Consider the following 2,616-nt stretch of genomic DNA (forward strand, 5'->3'; position numbering starts at 1 on the left):
TGTGTGAGTACACCGGGATGGATAATACACGCGTCGCTCCCATCATCTACCATAATCCATCTTACGTCTGTATCTAAAATTCGTAAAGTAATAACAAGAGCATCATAGTGAGGGAATGCTAAACCGTTGGTATCTGACTTATCGAAGATTATACTTTCTTCGAGTTCATCATACCATTCATGACCGTTTGAGCTTGTGGGTCGTGGTGAACTTCTTGTTATTGATGGAAGTGGTGTCTCCTCTGCCGATGATCATGTGGATGGTGCGGGCTGGCGAGGGCGACTTCGGCGGCCCTTGATATTGTTCGCGTCCCTTGGCAAAGTTAGTTCTTCCCCGATCGCTCAACAATTCTTTGAGGTGTCCCTGTCGCATCATGTTTACGACCTCCTGTCTTAGGGCGATGCAATCTTCGGTTTTGTGTCCTCGCTCTTGATGGAACTCACAGAGGCCGTCTAATTTTCTGGTATTAGGGTCTGACCTCATTTTCTGTGGCCGCTTTACCTTTGGTCCGAGCTTCTCCAAGGTGTAGACGGTCTCTGTAGGTGACGCAATAATTGTGAGCAGATAATAAATGGGGCATACCTCTTTCATTCCGGTGAGTCTTTGTTCTTGATCGGGGTGGGCCTTCTTCATGGCGAGGTGAGGATACAAGCGGTAGTTTTGACATATGGGAGATATCGGTCCCGGTTTGGCCGTAAGGTTGCCGGATCTCTTTTGATATCACTTCTCCGATCTTTTCTGGATTCTACTTATATTAAGGTCAGTCAATGAGTCGGCCCATTAAGGTCGTCTTCGTCTGCTCGTACTTCGGCACAATATGCATTATATATTTTGTCCCAAGTTGTCGGGGGGTATTTCATGAGCTGACTTAATAATTTTCTTGTCGCTCTCGAACCATTTCTATTCAGCCCGTTTTGAAAAGAGGCTACCGTCATTCCTTCTAATAAATTGGGCAGAGTCATTCTCACTCGGTTGAAACGGGCGAGGAAGTTTCTCAGTCCTTCTCCCGGGGGCTGTTTAATAGCAAAGATATCATTCACTCTTGCCTCGGCCTTCTTGGCCTTGGCATGGGCTGTCACGAACTTGTCGTCCATTTCCTCAAAGGTTTCGATGGAATGTGCTGGCAACTGCGAGTACCAGGTTAATGCACCTCCCGTGAGGGTTTCACCGAATTTCTTTAGCAGAATGGAGGATACTTGTCCTTTTGCGAGATCATTGTCTTTCACGGCGGTGACGTAATGGGTCACATGATCATCGGGGTCGGTTGTGCCATCGTATATTTTCAGATAAGGCGGCATTTTAAAGGTCTTTGGTAATACCTGTCATCGTGGGTGGAGGAGGTTGATCACGTTGCTCGGCCACTGATGGTGTCTTTACTGCGGCCACGTCCTGAACGGGCTTATAGAGGACGTTGGTCAATGTATCAGTTAGCCAAGCCTCAAGAAGCTTCTTTATCGCTGGCGGTGTCTCCTCTCCCACGGATGTGGAGGCGGTCTTGCCATGGGATTTTGTGATGCTGCAGTGGGGAAGGGGTGATCCACCTCGCCTAGGAGAGGCATTGGGCGTTGTGTCCTCATCAACTGCTTCAGAGCTCTCGTGGATGATGTCCATGAGGTTGGTTAGGAGGTCACTCATTATTCTCGTTCTTTCTTCTCTGTTACCTGCCACGTTAGATCTGTGCATATAAAGAGAAGAATGTTCTTCTTTTGGTTTTTTTTTTGTGTTAGTAACCAGTGTCGGTTGTGGATTTAGAAAAAACTTAAAAACTTAGCTTGAATATCCCCACAAACGGCGCCAAATTGTTTGACCGAAGAATATAATTCCCGGTTTAAACTATTAAATTTATATAGTGAGGGGTTAAATCTAGTCAAAGATAATAACTCTAGATATTTAAGCACTAAGACGTATGTTAGTTAGAACAGATTCCGTATATGACTGGTGGCAATAAATATAGGATACACTTAGAGCAAGAATATTAAGGAAGATGTAACTAACAATAAATGTCAATAAATGGCATTTAAGTAAATAAAAAAAATAATTCACCCAATAATGGATGGGTTGAACGAATAATTTATCTGACAGCGATGAATGACAGATAAATCTAAGATTCGCATGAACGGTCCTCGAATCTGATGGAAAAGTGGGGAACAATATCAACAAGAATCTTTGTAAAAAGGTAATCTTTGTGTTTTTGTAAGAGGGAAAGTCTCATTCTCAAAAGTGTTCTTATCAGAAAATGAATATTACATGCCCCTCTCATTGTCTCTTCTTTCTATATATATGGGGCATTTTTTATAGGAAACCTTAATAGTACAAATGCAGGGAATATTCACTAGAATATTCCCTTTCAGTACCTTATCTTGACAAATTAGCCGTTACAAGTCGTATAATCAACAGTCGATCTCGACCCCGACCCTTGCTGACATCTTGATTGCAATAACCGTCGATATCTTGACTGCGGCTCATGTCGGCACCTCGTCCATTGACCTCGCTGCGTCTTGGGCGAGCTCGACCGATAACTTTGTTTAATGCTATATTATGTTAAATATTCTGAAGACAAATTTTGGCCTATACATGTATTAGCACTCAAAGAGAACAAAGACACAAGAAAATATA

At 43.3% G+C, this 2,616-nt stretch overlaps 1 protein-coding gene across 1 annotated transcript; it reads right to left on the reverse strand.

Annotated features, from left to right (window-relative positions):
• Positions 1–764: 764 nt before the first annotated feature.
• LOC142167021 (uncharacterized) lies at positions 765–1,298 on the reverse strand. The gene has a single exon (XM_075227169.1). The coding sequence runs from the start codon at positions 1,296–1,298 to the stop codon at positions 765–767; it is 534 nt and encodes a 177-aa protein (XP_075083270.1).
• Positions 1,299–2,616: the final 1,318 nt, after the last annotated feature.

Source organism: Nicotiana tabacum, chromosome 12 (genome assembly GCF_000715075.1).
Source record: "Nicotiana tabacum cultivar K326 chromosome 12, ASM71507v2, whole genome shotgun sequence".
Taxonomy (NCBI): domain Eukaryota; kingdom Viridiplantae; phylum Streptophyta; class Magnoliopsida; order Solanales; family Solanaceae; genus Nicotiana; species Nicotiana tabacum.